The following is a 21,944-nucleotide window of genomic DNA, read 5'->3' as shown; positions in this document are numbered from 1 at the left end:
ATAATACCGAGTTCATCAACACACCCGTGCATTCTCTCTTAAGGTAGCATACACAGACAGGCTGCAAGAGTTACCCAAGCCATCACGGTTGGTCACTGTCAACTGAGAACAATCGCAGAGCCGAGCCTTGATGGAACTTGGAGCGAAGCAAGGACGAGCTTAAAGTTAGCATGCTGCAAAAGAAAGCGAGCCAAAAAACAAAAAAAAAAAAACAAAAAACAGTTTTTTACAGTGAATGTTGATTTGAGCATCTACTTTTCTCTCTCTCTAGCCGAGCCCGTTCGAAGTCGTGAGTGACTGAGAGCAGTACGCGCGTCTTGCTCGCCAGCTTTCATGTTTGCGTGCCAATTTCGTAATTTCACAATTCACAATTCACGATTCACGATTCACGATTCACGATTGGCACACGAAATCTGAAATCGTCAAGTCACAATTCGCTTTCCCGTCTCTGCATACACACGATGACGGTGGAGGCGATCCTCGCAGCAAACACAAACACAAACACGTTCTTGTCAATCAATTCGCTCTAATTTCTGAGACAGTCGTGAGTATCTCTTGCGATTTGCACAATTCACGAATTTCAGCCGCCAGATCGCTACCGAGATCGAGCCAATCGTGAATATCGAAGTGCACCACAGCCTGCCAGCCTGCCAGCCTGCCAGCCTGCCAGCCTGCCAGCCTGCCAGCCCGTATCTCGACTCTATTTCCAAACAATCACTCACGACTGAGATCAAGAAGGCCAGATCCGACGTCACCAGGATTGCATGGCAGCAGCAACTGGATCAACGTCACCTGTCCCCCCTCGTGCTATAGAAGCGATCGACAGAAACGATCTGCCACCCTCGCTTCCTCGGCGTTTGGACCCTTGGCGAGAGACGAACAAGTTTATGACGACAGCGAGCACGATCGTCGGCATACGTGTGCGTGAATTGGTGTCAACGTCGACAGATGAGTTCACAAGCGTCCATGTTCTATTGCAGCTGCAAAGCGCGCAGGCGCGCCACACCACACCGCACAAGCGGCTGCTCGTTGCACCTCTTGGCGGGGTCCAGAACAAACAGACACAGCTTGATCCCGCGCTGTCCCATGCCCATTCCTGGCTATTATGTGCTACTGAGCTCATTATCGTTAGCAGCGGATCCGAGCGGATATACCTTGGACTGCTTGTCCGTCACGCAAGCAACCACCTTCCAATCTCGATGCCTGCGTGCTTGAACATGAAGCATAACCAATTTGTCCCGATCCACCCTCTACTCCGAGATTGGGCAGACGAAGGGCCTGACTTCACCAGCCATCGATATTCTGGTACAATAACGGATCGGAGCTGGTTGTAATCAATCTTGATGAATGTTTCAGCTTAGACCAACACACGACATTCGAGATGATCCCATCAAACTTCTTCAAGCTTTCAAGCACATGCACACGCATACGCATACGCATCATGCATATCAACTTGCCCGCCCATGACCATCTTATTGACATTTGCTTCCCGTCTGGGATCTTAGCGAACGAATGGCCTCTCGCGTGTCGTTTCACGCCAGTTCAGTATTGACACTGGTCACCGCCCTAGATGCGCGAATTGTGTGTATTGTGATTCGTAATTTGTGATTGATTTGGGAACACTCGTCACTGTAGTTCGCAGCGGTTCGCCCGCGATATTCACGAATCTTCTTTTCTCACTCGTGAATTGACCATTGTCATTCTGTTTGACAGGTCATGGCTCGGTCTCGCTTAAAGCTTAGGCAGTAACACATGTCAAGGCTCAGCGTGCACCACACACACTCACGACTCATGACTAGTTCTCTCGCGCAGTGGCGCTACACTTAGCTGTGTTTACTTTCCTCTTGGCTCTCGTGTCTCGACCAGAGAAAAATAGTCTATACTCGAGACACCAATACGAGTCGTCCATGGTCTGCACTTTTATCCTCCATGCGCAACGACAATGAACTCCATCTCACCTTGATCAAATGCTCGGTCTATATCAACCATGAATTCGCTCTAGAATCGTGTCCGGTTTGCCTGTATGTTTGGTTCGGGCCGATCGTCTGCAGACTGAGTTGGATGATCACCCTTCTCACCCACCTCGGCAACACAATCACTCCCTTTCAAGACCCTTGTCGAAGGGAATCCTAATTGAATCCCGAGCACGTAAAGTGCAACGAGCGACATGGTCCAGTCGTGAGTTGCTTGCTTATCAGCACCCGCATACACGGTGACTGCTGGAAAAATCTTGCTTTTCGCCAGAGGCGTCCATGTCAAGAACAAAGTCGCGGAGCTTCCAACGGTCTGAGTTAACTTGACACGCACGCAACATGGTGGCATGCACTGCAAGGCACTTCGGGCGCACCTGTTGCAGCAAATCCACGACTCGTGAATGCAAATAACTTACCTTAGATCCGTGATCGTTTCGCGGTTGGCGCTCAGCTCTTGTTTGTCTCTCTTGTTTGTGGGTCTGCTCATGGTGTGCTTACACGCCTTTGTCCGCTTGACACAACACAACAAGAAAATAAAGCTCTTCCTGCTTGCCTGCTTAAGGCTCACCTGCAAGCCAAATTAAACATTCAAAAGATCATTCTTCGACTTGTTCTAGCGTGGACCCTGGGGTAACAAACACGAGAGAGTCTTTGTTTCCTCTTGCTTGCGCTCATCAAGTAGCCTACAGTGTGTCAGAACCACGAACAAACCTTGTCGACGCTCTGCTAACTTGTGTGTGACTCCAAGTGACATGCAGGCGGAGATAGTGCAGGTGGTGCATGGACGCTGTCAGCATCAACAGCCCAGACACCTAGATTGACTCTCACAAACATAGCCATACATGATCAACTGTGGCAAAGTCAACATGCGAGAGGCAAAGCTGAGCTGCAGACCGAGCCGCTACAGAACACGGTCATGCTCCGACGTGATGGTGCGCTGCAAGAAAGCAAGCAGAGCAAGATCCTTGAAGCACGCAAGCGCTTTACGCTTCAATCGCGAATGCGGTCAATCACGATGTGTTGACATCCAAGCTAACGAGTTCAAGTTCAGCGTCAGTCACTGCAAACCCCGCCAGCAAGGTCTCGCCCTCCTGCAATCACGATCACGAATCGTGAATTCGAAATTCGAGATTCGTAACTCGTGATGCGTAATTGTCGAGATTGTTACGATCTAGCGGCCAACATCCTTGCGTCAGAAAATCCATCACCGATCAACATAAAGCCGATTGTGGCATGCATCCCGATCGAACATTGCTCCACACACACTTGCTTGGAAACTTTTGCTGAGCGGCACCAAAAAAAAAAAAAGAAAAAAAAAAAAAAGACACAAACAATCGTGAATATGGAAAGAAACCGAGAAGAAAAGGAAAAAACTTCAAGTCAGGGTGCAAGTCGTGAATGACATTCGTGATTCACGATTCACAATTCACAATTCACAATTCAGAATATTGACTCGCACAAGACTGACTTCTGATGACAGGTTGAGCAGGCCATCATCATTCACACTCACGACTGCCTCACCACATCGCCCTGCAAGTCCAAGTTTCTCTTACGATCGACAAGTGATACGTTGAAGAGGGCTCAGGTCAAATCGCTAGCACCGACTGACAATCGATCCGTGCTGATTGCGACGCAGCGAATAGAACCGAACCGAGCCGAGTTGGGCCACTGCTCTCACGCAACATACCCATCCTTTCACCTTTCCTCCTGATCCACAATCGGGCATCAACCACCATGAACGGCAATAACCTCCAGCTGTTCTGGGAGATTGCTTCGTCTAACCAGGATGCAAGGCTGACCTCCGCTAACCAGCTCGTCGACGAGCTTCTTTCGCAACAAGACGTGCTCGCCTCCTCCTCCAAGATTACGCTCGACCTTCCCTCAACGTCAAAAGCCAGCGATCAAGAAGATGATCGAGATGCCATGGCAGTAGACGAAAAAGAAGCCGAGTCGGTCGAGGAAGCTCTCGGCAACCGCACCGTCGCCGATCTCATGTATGCCCTTCGACGATTGCTCCGTGGTCTCGCCAGTCCAAGAGAGAGCTCGCGTCTCGGATTCGCCGTGGTTCTCACCGAGCTTCTCTCGCGTATCAGCTACGCCGTCACCGCCAAAGAGATTCTCGTCCTCATCCTCAAGTATTCCAATCCACAACTTGCAGCCAGCCGACAGGAGCAAAAGGACTTCATGTTTGCGAAGCTCTTTGGCGTCATGAGTCTCGTCCAGTCCGACCTGCTCCTCCAACCCACAGCAACGCTCGGCGACTTCAAGAGGTCCATGCGCATCCTCATTACGCTTTCCTCGGACAAACCATGGATGGCAGAAAGCTGTGCTTGGGTCATGGTCAATGCTGTCGCTCAGCTCCAACGTTGCGATGTTCAGATCGACTGGGCGCAAGTCGCACAGTCTTGGATGACGCAACAGATCTCTTCCACCAGCGAGTTGAGTCCTGAGAAGCTTGCCGTCCTGCTCCAGATCAGCCACGGAGCCGGTGCCGACTTTTTCCAAAGCATAGCGTTGCCTTGCATGCGCAACGAGCATCCGCTCTCCACCGCCAACCTCGCCTCGCTTGCACGCGTGCTCAAGGAGGCCATCCCATCCGAAAACGAGGCGGCCGCTCGCGTCGGCGCACGCTCTCGCTGGCAAGCCAAGATCCACTTTGTCTGGGACCTCATCCTCGACATCTTTTTCGACCCTGCTGCTACGGCAGAGGCGAAAATCGCTTCGTTCCCCGATTTCTACCGTGTTGTAGTCGACGAGACGCTCTTTGCCGCCTCTTCGTCGCACGATCGCAAGTCGTGGGGCTTCCAGGTCTTCCAGCGTGCTTTGCCACGTGCCAATGACACGGACAAGCCAATGCTGTTCACTCCGAACTTGATGCGCACGCTCATCAACCAGCTTGGCAATCGAGACCGTCTGCTTCACCGCGCTGCGGTCAAAACTACCGAGACGATCCAAGATGTCGTCAAGCAGCAACCGCATCTTGGATTTGTGCTTGTCACGCAGCTCATCGGCAAGAACGGCCACCAGAACTTTGACTCGATCACCAAGACAAAGACAGTCGAACAGGTGCTCTCGTCGCTCGACAATGATCGTGTGCGCGAGTACGTAAAGCATCTCGGCGACGTTATCTGTCAAGGCAACCATACCGAGGATGAGGATGAGTTGACAGAGATCACCAATCGACGAAAGTGGGCGCTCGATCAGCTTCTCTTCCTTGTACGCACGCCCACTGTACCAAAAGATGACCAGCTAATTGTCGACATCTTGACTTTCCTCGCCGCGCACGGTTACTTTACCATGCACAAGCCACTCAAGAGGCGCTTCTTGCTCGAGTGTCTGCCTACGCCTGCATTTGATGACTCGCTCAAGCAGCTCACTCGCTCTCGTTTCCTCTCGAGCGTTTCCGAGCTGGCCAAGCAAACAACATCCTCCTCCGGCGCTACCGCCGCTGCTGGCGGTAAGAAGACGCCCGGAGTTGCACAGGATGGTCAGCTGTGGCTTGCCAAGGCGCACAACGTCCTCCTTCAGCTCGAGAAAGACCAGAGCTTCAAGTCGATCTTCGATCACGACGAGCAGATCGCAGCTAAGCTCGCCGACGGTGTGCGTTGTCTCGACAAGATGCGCAAACTCGAAGCGCAGAACACCGACACCGATGTCAAGGAACGCTCGCGTGCTTTTCAGTCGCTCCTTCTTTCGTCGCTGCTCGTATCGGCCGATGCGGCCGACGGCGCTTCAGACTTGGTGGAACCGTTGAGTGCCTGTGCGGACAAGCTCTTCTCCACAGCGACCGCGGCTTCGTCTCGCAAGCGCAAACAAGCTATCGATGACGAGCAAGACCAAGTGACCGGCATCGAGTTGCTCTGCGACTGCCTACTTAGCTTCCTCGAGCTCTCATCGGCCTTCCTGCGCACTTCGGCTTCCAACGCCTTTGAGGTATTTGCGAAAGATATGACCAAGCAGAGCATCGATTTGCTGCTCTCGCACCTCGGCACCTCTGACCAAGTAGCTGAGAATCAAGACGACCAAGATGACGACGAAATGGATCAAGACGACGCATCTGCATTGCAAGAGGATAGGCAGGAGGCGCAGCCTTCCGACACTTCGGCTACCAGTGATGACGATGAGGACGAATCGGACGCAGGTCCAGACGACGAGGACGAAGAGGACGAACAAGTGGATGAAGAACTTCGTGCTCGTGTTCGTGCTGTTCTGCTCGAATCGGGTATGGCTGATTCCGATTCCGATGACGATGACGATTCCGCCGAAGATGCCGAGAACGGTGAGGACGAAGAAGACGATGCACAGTCGAATGCCGGCTCGGATTCGAGCATCGAATTCTCCGACTTGGGAGACGACGAGATGATGCTGCTCGACGACAAGCTTGCCGAAGTGTTCCGTCAGCGCGTCTCGGCGGCACGCGGTCAGAAGGAAGCCAAGCAGGAAGCGATCGCGCTGCGATTCAAGGTGCTGGAGCTTGTCGAGATCTTTGCACGCAAACAGCCACAAAGCGGATTGATGCTCGATCTGATCCTTCCACTGTATGAGCTGTGGACGAACCGCGACGATGACACGGAGCAGCTTGCTACCAAAGCTCGCACTTTGATGCTTGGCCGTATCAGCAAGGCTAAGACGGTCCCTGACGAGTTTTCAGCCGACCAAGTGATTAGCCTGCTGCAACGAATGCACACGGAAGCACGTGAATCTTCGTCCAACGATGTATCAAACGTCAGCTCAGCTCTCAACCTGTACCTAACCAAGGTGGCCGTTTCTAGCAAGCCTGACAACGTCAAATCAGCACTCGATGGTCAGTTGCTCTCAATCTATCGCGAATCGCTGCTGGACTACTTGCTGCGTAAATCGTCTCGATTGCGACACGAATTTCTGATCGATGCTTTTCGGCGATTCGCGTTGCTTGGATGGGAGCTGCGTTCAGACCTACTGGACCATGTTCGGCCAGGTAGCGCAACACGAGCGTTCCGACAGGTGCAAGTCATGTCGATGCTACAAGCTGTGCTTACGCAGATTGTTCAACGAACCGAGAAGACGAGCGAAGTGTTGTCGTTCGTACCCGAGATCAGCAACGCGTTCGTACGCATCGTCAATGATGCCTGCGATTCGGCGAGTATCACTTCGAACCATCTCAAGGACACGATCAAGTTTGTGTTGCAGATGGCCAGGATCAGTTTGAGGCTGACCGAGGCGGACAAGGTCAAGAGCGCTTGGAAGGTGAACAAGTTGCAAGAGGCTGCAGAAAAGTTGCAGGGTTCCGACAGATTCAAAGCATCCACTTCGATTCACGATTTGATGAAGCAGCTCATCAAGGTGGTTCACTTGGATGCGCAGCGTGGGCCAGATGGCAAGAAGAACACCAACAAGGCTGGCGACAAGAAGCGCGCTGCTGACGACTCGGCGGGTGAGATCCAAACGAGTGCAAAGCAGCCTTCGCCCAACAAGAAGGTCAAGTCCACCGCAAAGTGAGCAGGACCAAGTGCCTCAATACAAAAGCATTCTTCTGTTGTTATCATGATACGATGTGCTCGACTGGTACCGAGGTGCTATTCCGCGGTGTTTCGCCATCAACGAAGAAGAGGGCATCGGCTTGTTCTGGCAGAAACGTGAGCAGAGTGCCAGCATCTCGGACATTTGTTAGGTGCCGTCAGCACCACAGCCGATTTCACACGATGCGACGCTCTTCAAAGATGAAATGGCCCTCACCGAAGGATGAGCCATCTGCTGTATAAACACAACTCCACAGCTTGGCGCTTTACCAATTAAGCCAGTATTAGGAAGCATACAGAAGGGCAAGGCTTCCGACAACGGCGTCAGCTTGACAGAATTGCATGCATATCTACTCTAACAGTATAGCTAGAGAATCTGGACCGCGCAGAGTCTACGTAAAAAGCGAAGTGAGATTCACGATTCGTGATTCGGTATCCCGGCTGAATCACGAATGCGGTTTCGTGACTGTGAAAAGGGATCGAGGGACGTCCTATTCCGATGCCAATCGTGACTCGTGAAACGTTGCTTTCTGTTTTCCACGTTGACACAAACACACCCATTTCGTGATTTGTGATTCACGGTTGTTTTCGCTTCACCTTCGTGCTTGTGACTGCTGAAAGGGAACGAACGAAGCGCGAATTCGTGATTGCATGCGGTCCGCATTTACAGCAGAACCAAGCTCTATGCTCTGCTAACCGTAAGTTGCGCACGACCAAGTCCTGAGGTTCTGCTTGCTTTAGCGCGCGCTTCGAAACGCCTAGATGAAAATCGTAAGCCCACCCAGACATCAGCGCTGCCAACAAGGATAGCTCACCGAGATGCAATCCAACACTCGTGTCTGTGACTCACGACTGTGACTGTGACTGTTTGACACACGACGACGGACGGAACCAAAATGTTTGATCGCGCTCGCTAAGCTAAGCTAAGCTAGTCGTGAGTCCTGCCACGCTTGGTTGAAAGGATCTGCAACTTGCAACGTCAAGGAAACAGCATGCATGCAGCAACCCTAGCAAGACACATCCAAAAAAGCAGCAATTCACGATTCAATTGTGCTGTGTCGAAATTCATATCCGCACCTGCAAAGTCATGCAAGATTCAAAATCTACACGTGTATTCAATCGTATGCAGCCGATATAATGGTTCAACCTTGGATACAAATTCGATCCGCCTTGATGTTGAAAAGTTCTATTTGAGGAGGCGGCCATTTTCGTTGCTCTGCTCAATGCAATCACGAATCTTGAACAACGTACGTTAGCCAATGTTGGTTCCCACTTTTCTCTTGACTGTACACCGGTTTGCTGCAGTATTCGTGATTCGTTGTTCAAATAACTTCCTTTTCTAATTCGCAATCGTGAATGAATTGGTGAATTCCAACTGGGCGTTTTGGTTTCCCTTGGGGTAATAGAATAACAGTTATTCATTCTGCTTGCCTTTTTCCGCTGGTTGTTGGCTGTTGGCTGTCTCGTGTGTTGGTTGGATCGTTGCTCTTCTGGCTGTGACTGCTGCCCTGGATTCAAGATTCTGTGGACATGCGTGCGGGATCGTGATGCGCGTGATGCGTGTGTGTGTGTGTGTGTGTGTGACTCTGAAACTGTTCACGTTGCTTTGCACTCTGTGGACTGTGGCTAGCAAGCCAACCTTAGGTTAGTGCTGCGACGAACCCCTCTCGCTCGCTTGCCTGTGTGGGTGCTGTTTCCTGTCCGCCCCCTTCTTCTGCCTCTCCCGAGCAACACAGTCACACTCACCGCCCACGCTCAGCTTCCGCTGGATTTCGCTCGCCCGCTCGTTGGCTCGCACACACATTTCTCAACACTCACTCTCGAACAAGCAAGCAAGCAAGCAAGCAACGAATCGCTCGTCGTCGCACCCTCTTCCTTCTTCTCTGCTTGCCCATACTTGCAATCAGCCCCTCCTCTAGCTCTTCTTCTCCCTCCGCTCCGTACCATCGCAGGCTCGTCAGCATCCTCCTCGATCCACTCCACTGCGATAGCCGTGGCAGCATTCTTTTTGCTTCTCTCTCTCTACTGCTGACACCTCACATCGGTGCGGAGATTGTTCGCCTGGGTTCTCTTCATCGTGCGACCTTCACAAACGGCGTCCACAGAGGTCCAGAGCCCTTGCATCTCTTTTCGCAGCGTGATCAAATCGTGCGCCTTGCATCTCATACAACCATCCGACCCTCCACGTGACGACACCGTCTTGGCATCAGACACATCCATCGCACCCATTACCAGCGCATACTTGCCCTTGCCTTTATCTCGCTCACTCGTCGTCTTTAGTACTCTGATCTGCTCGCACTTTTGTTTATCTATTCGAGCTGGCATATTCGAGCTCGCCAGCATCCATATCCGACGTTGCTCTAATCCTCCCAACCTCCATGGCACAGCCGCTTTCACAGCCGTACCACAACTCTTTCGCTTCCATGACCTCCCACGCTTCTCACGCCAGCTCTGGCTCCAACGTCGTCGGCGTCCATTACCGCGTCGGCAAAAAGATTGGAGAGGGTTCGTTTGGTGTCATCTTTGAAGGTACCAACCTGCTCAATAGCCAGACCGTTGCCATCAAGTTTGAGCCGCGCAAGAGCGATGCTCCGCAACTGCGAGATGAATACCGTACCTACAAGATCCTCTCCGGCTGCCCCGGTATTCCTCAGGTGTACTACTTTGGTCAGGAGGGTCTGCACAACATTCTGGTCATCGACCTGCTCGGCCCGTCGCTTGAGGATCTCTTTGACATGTGCGGCCGCAAGTTTAGCATCAAGACCGTCGTCATGACCGCCAAGCAGATGATCACGCGTGTTCAGACCATCCACGAGAAGAACCTCATCTACCGTGACATCAAGCCAGACAACTTTCTCATCGGTCGTCCCATGACCAAGGGCGCCAACCTCGTGCACGTCGTCGACTTTGGCATGGCCAAGCAGTACCGCGACCCCAAAACTAAGCAGCATATTCCTTACCGTGAGCGCAAGTCGTTGAGCGGTACCGCACGATACATGTCGATCAACACGCATCTAGGCCGAGAGCAATCGCGAAGGGATGACCTCGAGGCATTGGGTCACGTGTTTATGTATTTCCTGCGCGGTGGCTTACCATGGCAGGGTCTCAAGGCGGCCACCAACAAGCAAAAGTACGAAAAAATTGGCGAAAAGAAGCAGAGCACACCCATCAAGGAACTTTGCGAAGGATTCCCCGAGGAGTTTGGCATCTACCTCAACTACGTTCGCAAGCTCGGATTCGAGGAGACACCCGACTACGACTTTTTGCGCGAGCTATTCACCAAGGTGCTCAAGAGTTCGGGCGAACAGGAGGATGGCGTGTTTGACTGGATGCTGCTGAACAACGGCAAGGGATGGGAGGCAGGTACCAGCCGTGATCGTCGCGACGAGCGCGAGCGCGAGCGTCAGCGCGAAACACGTGCGTCGGCTGCGCCGCAAGCATCGGCAGCAGCTGCGCAACAGCCCGCCGCGCTGGCTCGCAACGGGTCCAAGGGTGGACGCAAGTCGGGTGGAGCTCAGCAGCACCTGCAGAGCGATCGTTCGCAGGCAGGACAACTGCGGGCCAGCCACGGCGACTACACGCAGAGTGGATCAGGATACGGCGGTGTCGGACACGCATCCAACGTGGCCGTTCACGACGCTACCGTGGTGGGCATTCCAAACCAGAATGGTACCAGGGAGCACAGTCATGTGGGACACATGACGCCAACCGCCATGTCGTCCGGAAACGGGCTCGATCGTCGTGGCGATACGCGTCAGGCAGTGGGCATCAGCAACGGCGACGATCATCACCCCGCGGAACGCAAGACGGTTGGTCAGAAACTCATGGATGTGTTGACGTGTCGATGTGGATGAGCGTGCCATCAGGCGATGCGCTTTCACCGAGGCAACCATACCCACTTTGGACGCAGTGTGTGCGTACGCGCGCTCGCGTGTGTCCACAGCTCATTCCTCGCGCGTATCCGTATCCGATCGGCCTGCTGCGCTGCTGCGCTGCTGCGCTGCTGCGCTGCTGCGCTGGTCTCTGCAAAACCACCCGCCGCTTCTGCCACAACGGTGCATTCTCACTTTATCGCACGTCACTCTCGCTCTCGCTGTCGCTGCAACTAAACCACTCTCGTCTCCTTTCTCTACTTCGTTGCACATACTTTTGCTGTTTGGCTGTTTTTTTTTGGTGGTTCTTCTCGTCCTGTTCCTGGTCGGGTTAATCTCACGCTCTCTTTCATGATTGTCGAACGCGCGATTGCGGCTGTGCGAGCGAGATGGGTGGGAAGCACAAAGTACAAAGCTTCACGCTTCACGCTTCACGCTTCACGCTTCACGCTTCACGCTTCACGCTTCACGCTTCACGCTTCACGCTTCACGCTTCACGCTTCACGCTTCACGCTTCACGCTTCACGCTTCATGCTTAGTGCTTAGTGCTTGGTGCTTGTGTTTGAGCGGAGCGGGACTAAGCGTGGTGAGTGCGAGGCGCGAATACGCAAATCGTGGATCGCGGGGGCGTGCGGCGGGGGGTTTGTGTGTTGGGTGTTTAATTGACGAATTTAATGGAGGATTGGTGAATCACGAATCCCGAATGTCACGTGATCAGAAGGGGGGAATCTTGAGTATGGAAGGAGGCGTGTGGATGAATCAGGAATCGGTCGGATGAAAGGATGGAGGTATGTTCAGGACGTTAATCGGCACTGATTGTACGGGTGGTTGCGCACTCGCGGATTGGCGGAGAGTCTGGAGCTAGCGATACGACACGAGTATCAGAGACGCAATTGGCATGATGAGGGGAGTGAGGCATCTCGGGGCAGTTGGGGGAGGGTTGCGGATGGGGGTTGGGATGGGTGGAGCGGTGGGGGGTATTCGGATGATGCATACGCATCGGCGATGGGAGCGGACAGGGGGGGCGCTTCCGAGCGTGCCTACGACGATGGCGTATATGGTGGTGACGGTCGGGATGGCGCTCGGATCGTGGGCGGTGTTTAGCCTGTATGCGACCAACACGGAGAAGCTATCGTCGAGCATCCTCAAGTCGGTGATCTCGCAGGTCAAGGCATCACCTCTCGTCGTCGATCTGCTCGACACACACGAACCAATCGTGCTCAAACCCGAACTCTGGCTCGCCAACAAGCCACACATCCAAGGCTCAGTCAACATGATGCAAGGCCGCATCGACCTCGCCTTCAAAATCCACCCACGAAACAACCACACCAACACAGCCACCGTCTACTTCACCTCGATCCGTCCACACAAACACGCCCCCTTCCACATCCTCCGCTTCCTCGTCATCCACAACCACTCGGCTAAATCCGTCAACCTCCTAGACTCCAACCTCACCTCGATCCACCCCTAATCCGCCGACCTCGTCTAGTCCAAATACACCCACTACTCGCTTGCGCGAGCCTCATGCCCACCTCGATCCATCGTCTGTTCACTGACAGAACCACCAGAGCGTGGATGCCTCCACTTCATCCTTCATCCTCCTCCTGCCGCTCCATGACACCTCTTCCACTCATCCCTGACTGTCTTGTCTGCGCATGCTTCTCGTCAGTGTGAGCTCAATCGCACGCACACATCCACGCGCACGCCATCCAGGACCGCTCGGTCAGACATGTCTGTTTCAGTGCTCAGTGTTCATACAGTACAATCAATCGGACAGGTGATATCTCTGAACTGACGCGTCTACTCGTGCCGCCATTGTTGCTGTGCGCTGCTCGTTGGGCGCGCTTGTGTTGGCGTGCGAGTGCGTGCTGCCGACAAAGCTGGTGTACTCCGGCGGAGCGCCTTCGACAGGGCTCGTGGCGGTCGACGATGTGCTCGCCCATTCGTCCGGTTTGGTAAGCGCGCTGGCTTCGTCTGCCCTGCCCTCGTGACGCGCACGCGCTCCAGGCGCTGATGCGTACTGTGTAAGCGTTGGGCGTCTGCATGCATCTGTGCGACTAGACGGCGCCCGTGGATCTCGGAACGGAGATCTGCGCTCTTGGACCGCGCCCGAATTCTGACGTATCGGACGATGGAACTGCATCGGTGCTGCGATCGGCTCTCGTCCAGCCTGCGCTGTCGTCTGTGCTGGCGGGTACTCCTGTTCTACTACTGGCGGTGCTGGCGGTGCTGGCGGTGCTGGCTGCGCTGCAGCATACGACGCTTGGCCGGAAACAGGTGGACGTGCATGGGAAGCGTGCATCTGACGATACCCCGGTTCGTTGTACGTGTCCTCGGAGACATCGCCGCCGCCATAACCAGCATAATACTCATCCGCTCCACCTCCGTATCGATAGGCATAGCTGGCATCGAGCGCACTGGTCGTCTGTCCACTCTGTCCACTCTGACCCGTGTACACGCCACCGTTGGGCGGATAGGTATGCAGCCTCTGTCCGCTGTATGCTTCGGTACCCGGCGTCCTCGCCTGCAGCAGCAGCTCGTATCGCTTCTGACGTAGCCTCGCACTCACCGTTGGTCGCACCTTTTCCATCTTCTTGTACAGCCAGTAGGCAGTCCACACGGTGATGATGAAGCTGATCACCAGCACGACGTACTTGATGATCTTGCTCTTGGTGTCCTCGGTGCCATCACCCGAGTTCTTGATCGCTACACCCAGATACACGATCAGCAGCTGCTTGGGCAATGCAAGCACCGCAGCAAACGTAAAGACAAAGATGTTCATCCCTACCGTGGCGAACACTGCGGTGGTGAAGTGGCCAGGGATCGCCGAGAGACGCGCGAGGAACATGACCCAGAATCCGCCGTCACGTACCATCTCGGCCATGCATGCGTAGTGGATGTTTTTGCGCTCGTAGTTGGCCGCCATGGAACGCAAGCAGTGCTTGAATGCGTAAAAGTTACCGATCTCGCCCAACAGCGTGCCCAACGAAGCGATTCCGAAGCCGATCCAAATGCCGTACACCAAACCAACCAAGATGAGCACGATCTCGTGGCCGAACAACGGCGGGAACGAGATGATGAACAGGATGGCAACGGGGATGATCCAACCCCAAGCGACTGTGGTCACCTTTTTCGAGATGGGCGTCAACCAATCCACGATCTGCTCATGGTAGATCGTCGTAAGCACTACAATGGCAATGACGACAATCAGCATGACCCACCAATGCAGGTACTTGAGCTTGAACCACGACTTCCAATCTTTGAGCAGATCCTTGACAGCTTGCAAGCCGGATTTTCCGCCATCGAGGTCGTCGAGGTCTGGAGGAAACTGCTTCATGATCTGCTTCTGTTCCGGATTGAGTCGATCCATATCAGGTGGCATGTCCGGGAGGATTCCATCTGTAGCTTCGATGTGATGTCCACGTCCGATGCCGATACGGCCGTTTTCATCTTTGGCATACGGAAAGTGGGTTGCGCGCAAGCTGAGCTCATGGGCGTCATCAGAGGGGGTCTTGTGCATGAGTTTGGCAGAGTAGACACTTGAGTCGTTGCGCAAGAAGCTGTGGCTATTTGAGAAGCTTGGACGCATGCTGTCGTTTGCTGGCGAAGAGGACGAGTAGGGATCGTAGTACGGTTGTAGCATGTGAGTCGTAGAAGGAGCGTGGAAGTGGGTGTAGTCGAGACCGTCATGGTGGGAAGCTAGCATGTTGGATTGCGTGGACGAATATGCGGAAGCATGCTGTTGTTGGTGGTGTGTTTGATGCGCTGGATGGCCGAGTGGGGTATCGAGTGCACGATGGCGTTGCGGCGGCTGCGAGTAGTACGTGTCTGACATTATGTCGAGCTGACTCTTGCTCGAAGAAACAAGGAGCTGCTCGGAATCGTGAGTGTGGCAATGCGCGATGGGCAATGAGTGCTTTGACTCGTGGACTCTCTAGGACCTGAGAAGTTGAATCGCGCAGTAAGCAAGCATGAATCGCGAGAGCGACGACGACGGACGGCACGCCAAGCTGCCGAATGAAACGCTTCAGACGCTCGTATCTGTATAAGCTGACGTCGACGGACCGGACGATCGGGCATATGCTTGAATATGCGACACGCGAGCCTGCTCCAAGTGTGAGTGCAAGTGCGAGGTTGTTGGCGTCGTTGCAAGGTAGCAAGTGGTGGGCCCTGTTGAGATTGACTCTTTGCGCCAACGGAGACCGTGCGGGCGCGTCTTTTCGAGGGGGCAGTGCTCACTCGATTCGTGATTCGTGATTCGTGATTTGCACTCAGCTCAGACGCGCGACACAAGGCACGAGGCAGTGCATTTACACTCATCACTCGTGACGGATGCAACCCAAGCCGAACTAACTTGCACCAAGCGTGAAGCACGAAGCACAAAAGTCTAATCCAAAAACGCCGTCAGTGCACAGCGCTTCCACCTTCCACCTTCCACCTCCATCCTTCGCGCTTCGCGTTTGCGTGTCCCATGTCTGAGAGATGAAAGTGCAAACCATGAAACGGCATCCACGATACGTGACTCACGATTCGTCTTGGCGGAGCGCGTATGAGCACAGATATACGAAAATCTAAGCGTCGCTCCAAGCGATCGGCCCAACACAGACGACAGTCTCACACTCACCCACGTGGCAGAGCATACGCCGAATTCGCACAGAACCAGCCATACATCGGTACAGGAACAGAGTGTCTTGACGTGCATGCTAACGCCCATCGCGCTACACTGTTCATGTCAAGTCAGTAGCGGACGCGGACGCGGCCGTGTAGTGCTTGAGCTTTATGCTCGATGTTCGCTTGGCTTCAGAGCGGATTCTTGCCAAGGATGGTATCATGATCAAGATGGTAGGATACAGGACAACACACGCCAAGCACTCGTGACTGTTGACATTGGTGATTGTGTGGTCAATCGCACTGCAGGACGACCAAGCCCGCTACAGAGTCTCATCGGTAAAGTGCCAATTGGTGCAATCCTGGCATCTCTCCTCTGACCTCGCTTTCGGTACGGCAAGCTTGTCATCCTCATCCGTATCCTCGTCCGAATCCCCGTCATCGTCAGCACTGTCCCCCCTATGCCATGGCCATCTCCAGCCACGCGTGCTGATCTGACCACCTCGACTACCAATGCTGCGCAACTTTGCCTTTTTCTTGCGCACCTTTTCGCTCCAGTCCTCTGTCAACACGTCATCGACCAGAGTGTTGATGCGGTGTGCATTGATCGTCATGGACCAGCCCAGCTTGCCTACAGTGTCGTATACAATGCTCTTGCCCGAGTGACACTTGGACTCCATCGCGTAGCCAAAGTTGGAGCATACCGACGCAGCGCCGTTGCACGTGCCCGTCGCGATTGGATCTGCATTGTTGTAGACGTGCACAATGGGCAATGCTGCCACCGGACTCTCGTCCGCATGTTTGGCAGGTGGTAGAGGCAGGTGCAGTCGCATCGCTGCCATGCGTTCACCGGGCGCCTGGAACGTCACCGTCGGAACGCCAAACGTCATGCCCAACAGAGATGATAGTGCACCTCCGAGACTGTGCCCTGTGATCCAGATCTGCGAGTCTGGGTAGGCGTACGAGACATTGTTGAACAGATCCGTGATGGCAGGATAATAAAGCGACTTTTCGATAAGCGCGCGTTCCACACACGTCTGTCCGCATTGATCGCCGTGGCCCTGGTAGCAGTCGCATACAGTCGACCACGACCACGACACTCGCGCGCAGCAGCACGAGAAGAGCAGATTGTCGTTGGTCTTGTCTCGACGCGCGGTATCGCCACCACCCAAAAACACATTAGAGGTTCCCTTGAGCGCCACAACAATCGTGTCGTTGTCGTGCGTGGTGAAAATGTGGCCGCGGATGCCATCGCCTTCCCAGCCGAACGAGTTGGTGGGATCAAAGCCTCCGATACCATCCCAGTCAGACGTGTCGTTCTTGTACGCTGCCGAAGCCATCTTGGCGAAAGCAAGCACTGTTGTCCGTTCGGTCACGTCCGGTGCTTCCACATCGACGTCCTCCCAATCCAATTCGGTTGAGGCAGCGCACATTGCATCCCTGTACGACTGACCGCGCACCTCGACGTACTTTTTCGGATCTTTGGCTCTAGTGATGCGCTGTCGGACGGTGCGGATGGCAGGGATGAAATCAATGTTGGCCTGATCAGCCTGTACGTCATTCGCAGTGATTCGGAAATCAAACGTGGCCCTTGCCCGCTCGTGTGCCTTGTCTCCAATTCCCTGATGGTAAGCTTCTCTCAATCCGAATGTCTTGACACTGGTCTGCCTGTTTTGCTCAGCGCCGTACAATGCTCGAAGCGAGGTGCCAAACAATTTTTGCAGATAGGACGAAAGAGCAAAAGGCTGTTGGAATGTCGATGGAGCCAGATGCGATCTCGGCGGGATCAGTCCTTCCAAAATTACAGCGTTAACGGTGAAAGATGAAAGCGACAAGACTACCACTAGCAGCAGCCAGCTGTGAGTTGAAGCTCGCATCCTGGATTCGGTTGGCCTGTGAGGAGCCATGCTTTGGAAAATGCATGAGAAGTTCAACTCGATCCGTCAATCCGGCGCCACAAAGCGTATCCAGGACGGTCAATCTGAGTCGCAGAAAAGACCACCTATGATTGCAGCAAAGGCGTATAAGTGGGAGAGGGGGGTGGCAATCGTGTGTTGAGCTTGGGCGGATGGTTGAGGGTGAGATAGGAGGCTCAGCTCGTTCCGGTTGTGTTTCACAGATAAGATTCGTGATTACAACTCACGATTCACGATTCGCGATTACAACTCACGATTAGAGATTCACGATTCGCGATTGTGATTTCAGCGTTGGCCTCCTCCACAAAAGAGTTTTAAACAGCTTTGCAGGTTGCGAGTCGCCCCTTACTGGCCCTTAGCCTGCGCTAACAGGCGCGCTCGCTGAATTTGCTCTACTTAGCGCAAAAAGGGTCCGAAATATTTTTCACGATTCACTTTCGTGATTCACGGATTCACATTCACGATTCACACACGATTTCAAGTCGTGAGTTGCGACTCAGCGCGAGACACAGCTGCTGAGCTGAGTTACGCAACCTAATCACGAATCGTGAATGACTCGTGACTGTCAACCATCAACGTTGTTCGTGGCTGTCACCTTTGCCAACCCCTCGCACGCCATCCTCCCACGTTTGCACCGATATATTCATCTCAATCAACGATGAGCGCACAATCAGCACAAACTCGGCACTGTCACAGTTCACTTGGACCACGACAAGCGAAAAGAAGCTTTGATTCGAGTTTCGCCGACACCAATGCATGCCAAGGCGATCGGAGCAAAGCAAAGTGGTGGTTGTGATTTTGTAGTTGTGGCATATACCTACAGAAACAGGGTGGACAAGGAGACAAGAAGAAGCGCATAATAGAGGGGCATGTCATGTTGTTACAAGATAAGAAGAACCTAAGAGAGCCAAAGCAATCTGTTTGACCGACTTGGACAGGCCAAGACAGATCTGAAGCCCCAATTTCCAAAAGGTGTTCAAGTGTCAGGGCTGCCTGATACTCAACTATTTTACAAGAGCAAAGGAAGCATATATGTTATCAAGCGAGGCGCAAGAGCGCAACTTGAGATAGAGACATGTCTTGGCTCAAGCGTCGAGTCACTCAGCGTTGACATGCACGTGGCGGATCTGATCCGCAGTGGCTCGACGCAGAGCGTCTTCATGCTGGCCAGGCTTGCCACCGTTCCAGGCATGGTCAAGCTCATGCAGGTCGAGCTTCTCGGGAGGTCCAAACAGGATAGTCTCGACTTCGGCATCAGCCGTCGACGCGCTATCTGATTGTGACATGGGGCTCGATGAATCTGAATCTGATTCACATGAACCCGAGCCGCACTGGATCAATTCGGGAGTTGGATCAGAGATGGAGCTGGTCGAGGCACCAGCGCCGGCACCAGCTTGCTGTTCCTGCCTGTTCTGCTGTTGCTGCGAGGGAATCAGACAAGCGGCCATCTTGATGGTCGTCTCGGGCTGCTGAGGCTTGCTATCATTCGACTCGACCGATGCGGTGGTGAAGGTTGTGAATCGGATCTGACGCGGTGGAGGCAGAGCAGGTCGTCGCGCCGTCGGCTTCTCCACTCTGACAGTGTTTTCTTTTGCGGCATCAGGTCCTTTGACTTGAGACTGCTGCGAGGACGAGGTTTCTTGGACAACCTCAGGCTTGGCTATTGCCAGTGCTGACTGGGCCACGTCGATGCTAGATGGCTCGGCAGCCGAGATCTCCGGACTCGAGTGCTTGGGAGTGGTCGAGCCCTCGGTGGGGGGCAAATCCAGCGGAGCTGGCTGTTCGAGATCCGGCAATGCACTAACGCCCATGAGAAACGGGCTCGGCAAGTCGGCGAGCTTGGTGTGCATGCTCAACGTCAGCCCAGGGCTCAGCAGGGGCGATTCCATCTCAATCATGGGGGAGAGCTGCATGTATGCGAGAGCATTCGAGTTGCTTCGTTCCATTAGGTCTGCGCCCAGCTTGAGCGGAGACAGTGCATGTGGACCTGCGGGCAGCCCAGCGTGCTTTCGCCTCTGCAGGACAGGCGTGCCCATCTGCGTGCTTGCAGTTGCACCCTTGTCAGCTTTGGTCACGCTCGCTGCACCAGAGTCAAGGTCCGCAGCGCGCAGATGGGGAGACGAGCTGGCGACGGCGGGATCGTACGGCAGCGATAGTGTAAGCGATCCTGCGTGCTGGTGTGGCTTGTCGGCGCCAACCTGCGTGGTTGGTAGAGCATGAGCGAACACCGAGTCCCGTCCCGCGCTGAACGACATGACCTTGTCTTCGACGCTCGACATGGTCACATCCTCGTCGGTCTTGGTCTTGCAGCGCGGGCTGTCCGGCGAGGGAAGGTCGCATCCCGAGAGCGGACTTCGAGGGGTAGTGGCAGGTGTGTCATCCATCTCGGCCTCGTCGATGGTCCTGCGTCGAGAGGCAGGCCAGAGCGATTTTGGTGAGGTAGAGTCGGACGTTTGCGAGTCGAAAAAGTCAAAGTCGGCGTCGAGCATAGCTTGGTGAAAGTCATTTTCATCGTCATCCTCGTCCTCGTTGTCGCTGCTGTTTTCCTCTTCTTCAGCGACACGTCTGGTCAAGGGTGCGCTGTACAGATTGCGGAAGCTGGCCGCGGTACGAGAGCCACAGCGAAGAGGAGCGTAAGTCAAGGGCGCTCCCACGTCGCTCTCAAACTTGGAAAGCCCAGCCGAGATGGGAGACGAAGACATCACGGTGCCAGAGCGCTTCCAGGAGGGCTGAGCCTCGCGTTTGTTGGCACGCTTCACGTTGGTGATGCGTGGGCGCTCCAATTCAAGTGCATCATCCGCCATATGAGGTCGATGAAAGTCTCGAATGCCAAACTTGAGTGGCCTCTTTGTGGAAGCCTCTGGCGAAACACTGATGCGGCCGCCGCGAATGAAGGTGGGCTGAGAGTATTGCATTGGCAACTGCATCCTGGCTGAGCCATCGCGTGGAAGCAGAGGTGGAGGCGAAAGGTCCATCGAGTCTTGGGCGTCTGCGATCCGAATGCGCTTTGACTCGGTGCAAGCGCCAGCCTCGAGATCTGCGTCCGAATCGTCACCGTTTGCACGAAGCGATGGCACCGGAGCATCGTCCTGAGCGCCGCTGCTAGCCTGGTCTCGCTTCTTCGACATCGGCGTGCCAGATTCCAGCCTGTTCTTGGAGAGGCGATTCTTGAGCTTGACCTGGGCCACTGCAGCCGACGGAGATTGGCCCTTTGAGGCGAGAGCTTCAGGACTGGTGCTGCGTCCCTTTTTCTTGGACTTGGACGAAGAAAGGGACGAGGCAGGCGATAAAGTTTCGACGGTGGTCAACGTAGAAGGGGGCCTGTACATGCTACTAGGACGACGCTTGCGTTTACCTGGGCCAAGATCTTCGGCGTCATCCTTGTCGGCTGCAGCGCCGAGGTCGGTGGTTGTGCTGGTTGTGATGTCAGCATCTGGCCTGGCGGATTTACGCGACTTGGAGACGATGGCTGAAGCTGTTGAAGCAAGCGCGGGAGGTGTGGGTGGGACGTTTGTGCCATCGCTGCCGCCCTTGGCGTGCTTTGCTGCATTGAAGAGCGAGGATGGACGCGAAGGGGGAGGTGAAGGGGACGGCATAAGACGACTGGGAAGTTTACGGGTTCGAGTGGTGGTACGACGGGCGGGAGTGTGGTCGTGGGTGGTTGCATTGACAGAAACAGCCTCGCTGTTGGAGGACATATCATCGACATTGTGCGACGCAGGAGAAGCGGCAGCAGCAGCGGCAGCGGCGGCGGCGGCGGCATGTTCGGTGCGAGCTCTAGTGGCGGCCATGACCTTGATTTCAGGCTGTTTAGACGAATAGATAGCAAGTACCGACCAGAAACGAAAGCGAGAAAGCGTGTCAAACGGAAGTGACAGTTGTGATGTAGGAAGGGTTGAGGTCGCCTCAGTAGAAGCAATGCGCGAGGAGAACGAAAAGGTGGATGAAAGAGAGCGAGCGCGATTGATGCAGAACAAGGTACACCAGACGCTCAATCAAGACTGAGGGAAGGAACCATTCATCATCCACCGCCTGGCAGTAGCACAGTGGTAGAGGGGCACAGATGGTATCTTTGAT

At 54.2% G+C, this 21,944-nt stretch overlaps 7 protein-coding genes across 7 annotated transcripts; 3 read left to right on the top strand and 4 right to left on the bottom strand.

Annotated features, from left to right (window-relative positions):
• Positions 1-1,998: 1,998 nt before the first annotated feature.
• UMAG_00276 (uncharacterized protein) lies at positions 1,999-2,460 on the bottom strand (the record flags this gene model as incomplete). The annotated part of the gene is made up of 2 exons (XM_011387891.1): positions 1,999-2,347; positions 2,390-2,460. The coding sequence occupies 2 exons, from the start codon at positions 2,458-2,460 to the stop codon at positions 1,999-2,001; spliced, it is 420 nt and encodes a 139-aa protein (XP_011386193.1).
• A 1,247-nt stretch (positions 2,461-3,707) lies between these two features.
• UMAG_00275 (DNA-directed DNA polymerase) lies at positions 3,708-7,451 on the top strand (the record flags this gene model as incomplete). Its single annotated transcript, XM_011387890.1, has 1 exon — positions 3,708-7,451. The coding sequence occupies one exon, from the start codon at positions 3,708-3,710 to the stop codon at positions 7,449-7,451; it is 3,744 nt and encodes a 1,247-aa protein (XP_011386192.1).
• Positions 7,452-9,894: 2,443 nt separating this feature from the next.
• Positions 9,895-11,325, top strand: UMAG_00274 (putative casein kinase I; the record flags this gene model as incomplete). Its single annotated transcript, XM_011387889.1, has 1 exon — positions 9,895-11,325. One exon carries the CDS (start codon positions 9,895-9,897, stop codon positions 11,323-11,325), a length of 1,431 nt encoding a protein of 476 aa, XP_011386191.1.
• A 1,066-nt stretch (positions 11,326-12,391) lies between these two features.
• UMAG_00273 (uncharacterized protein) lies at positions 12,392-12,814 on the top strand (the record flags this gene model as incomplete). Its single annotated transcript, XM_011387888.1, has 1 exon — positions 12,392-12,814. The coding sequence occupies one exon, from the start codon at positions 12,392-12,394 to the stop codon at positions 12,812-12,814; it is 423 nt and encodes a 140-aa protein (XP_011386190.1).
• A 294-nt stretch (positions 12,815-13,108) lies between these two features.
• Positions 13,109-15,178, bottom strand: UMAG_00272 (uncharacterized protein; the record flags this gene model as incomplete). The annotated part of the gene is made up of 1 exon (XM_011387887.1): positions 13,109-15,178. One exon carries the CDS (start codon positions 15,176-15,178, stop codon positions 13,109-13,111), a length of 2,070 nt encoding a protein of 689 aa, XP_011386189.1.
• Positions 15,179-16,274: 1,096 nt separating this feature from the next.
• On the bottom strand, positions 16,275-17,828 carry UMAG_00271 (triglyceride lipase ATG15; the record flags this gene model as incomplete). Its single annotated transcript, XM_011387886.1, has 1 exon — positions 16,275-17,828. One exon carries the CDS (start codon positions 17,826-17,828, stop codon positions 16,275-16,277), a length of 1,554 nt encoding a protein of 517 aa, XP_011386188.1.
• A 1,136-nt stretch (positions 17,829-18,964) lies between these two features.
• Positions 18,965-21,658, bottom strand: UMAG_00270 (uncharacterized protein; the record flags this gene model as incomplete). Its single annotated transcript, XM_011387885.1, has 1 exon — positions 18,965-21,658. One exon carries the CDS (start codon positions 21,656-21,658, stop codon positions 18,965-18,967), a length of 2,694 nt encoding a protein of 897 aa, XP_011386187.1.
• Positions 21,659-21,944: the final 286 nt, after the last annotated feature.

The sequence above is a fragment of the Mycosarcoma maydis genome, chromosome 1 (assembly GCF_000328475.2).
Source record: "Mycosarcoma maydis chromosome 1, whole genome shotgun sequence".
NCBI lineage: Eukaryota > Fungi > Basidiomycota > Ustilaginomycetes > Ustilaginales > Mycosarcoma > Mycosarcoma maydis.
The sequence above is the reverse complement of the archived record's forward strand: the minus strand, read 5'-3'. Positions and strand labels throughout refer to the sequence as shown.